The sequence below is a fragment of the Octopus bimaculoides genome, chromosome 2 (genome assembly GCF_001194135.2).
Source record: "Octopus bimaculoides isolate UCB-OBI-ISO-001 chromosome 2, ASM119413v2, whole genome shotgun sequence".
NCBI lineage: Eukaryota > Metazoa > Mollusca > Cephalopoda > Octopoda > Octopodidae > Octopus > Octopus bimaculoides.
This window is the reverse complement of record NC_068982.1, coordinates 121,156,931-121,158,513: the sequence shown is the minus strand read 5'-3', so window position 1 is coordinate 121,158,513 and position 1,583 is coordinate 121,156,931. Positions and strand designations below refer to the sequence as shown.

The 1,583-nt window shown below is 32.2% G+C and overlaps 1 protein-coding gene across 1 annotated transcript in view; it reads right to left on the bottom strand.

Annotated features, from left to right (window-relative positions):
- LOC106874083 (uncharacterized) overlaps positions 1 to 1,028 on the bottom strand; it is a 5,961-nt gene extending 4,933 nt beyond the window's left edge. The window contains exon 1 of the mRNA XM_014921678.2: positions 588 to 1,028. Within this exon, the coding sequence (XP_014777164.1) occupies positions 588 to 999 (412 nt within the window). The 5' untranslated portion in view covers positions 1,000 to 1,028. The remainder of the gene's footprint in view (positions 1 to 587) is intronic.
- Between the last annotated feature and the right edge of the window lie 555 nt (positions 1,029 to 1,583).

Here is a 1,583-nt window from a genome sequence, read left to right as displayed (position 1 = left end):
TTTTTTTTTTTTTTTTTTGCAGAATCAGAATCTCCGTACTCGAAAATGGGGGATTCTGTAAAAAAAAATAAAAACCGAAAGGGGGTGCGGTCCACATTCTTTACGTCCGCCCCATATTATTTCCTTCATACATTGGGAATCCTGCTGCATTCACAAGAGACAAAGTTTATAGTATTTCAAGTGATATACGAAATGTTACGTGCAAAATAAAAAAATTAAAAAAAAATCCAACGTGGGGCATGCGATTCTGTTCACATCCTACCTGTATGACTACACGTGGGGAAATAAGCTTAGGAAATGTAAACACACTATCTGATTTGTTCTAGAAATGAATACCTATATTACAAGAAAAGATAGTAAATAAGACACACAATCTGTTTTCTCTAGTGTCATAGCATTTCATTTTCACTTTTTATAGCACATAAAAGACTTAACACACACGCCGTTCTTCTAAACTACGTACCACAATAAAACTATATTATTTAACAAATTATCGCGATGCTCTCATTTAATTAGCAGCTTAGATGTGTTAACGCTATTTTGTTCCTTTAGTCTATTATATCATTGCCATCACCAATATCACTTACCTTGACTACGAAGTTTCCAAATCCACGAGTTATTTACATCTTCATACTCGTCATCAGTAATGAGTCTAATAGCGACTCCCATTGCATTGAGTTTGATGAGAATGTCGACCAAATCGTGGCACGAGATGATGTAGACACATATATCAATTGACTTACGAGCTGAACATAACAACTGGAAGAGAAAACTCAGACTTGTAGGCGAATGCGAATAATGACACGGGAAGCTTGTACAACCTGACTCGTCAACAAAATGTGATTTACAGGCAATTTGCTTATCAGGGAAAAATAACACTTTACTGCCAAGTGATTTCTTCCTTGTTTTCTGTTTATTTTTTACCTGCTTTATTAAATACAGGTAAATTATTGTCCCTGTTAAAATTCCTAAATAGAAAGACGATGTTACGAACGTCATTTTATAGATGTTGTGTTGTTGTTGTCTATATCACCGGAAACAGAGATTATTACTTCCGGTGTAAATACTGATCAAGTAGAATTTTTTTTTTTAAGTCATTAGAATTTTATAAATTGTTCCTGTGGACTTTTTCATTTTGTTTATCGTTTTTAATGGCTACATACAAATTTCGCTAACATTACTAATATCTTTGAATTAGTTTTTTTTTCCGCTACTGTAAGCCACGTCTCTCATAATTTAACTTTCGTTATTGAAAACTTTCCCGGGATGATCCTTTCTCGTTTTAGTGCTTGAATAAAAAATATACTGCTCCCTTACTAATTTTTAATAATTAGCGTTAATTATAATTTTAACCAATGCTACGCATTAAATTTTTATGGTAGCCGTTTTTATTTACAGATTATAACATTAAAATGCCATGAAGTTAGATACTACTCTACAATATGGGTTAAAATATAACCGTGTAATGTAGTAGAAATTGACGTGTTTTTAATCTAATTTTTAGAATCAAATATTGCTTATTTAGATTTGTATTTGACACAAATTTTCAAAAGTATACTTTTCAAACTTCTTAACCCAACCCT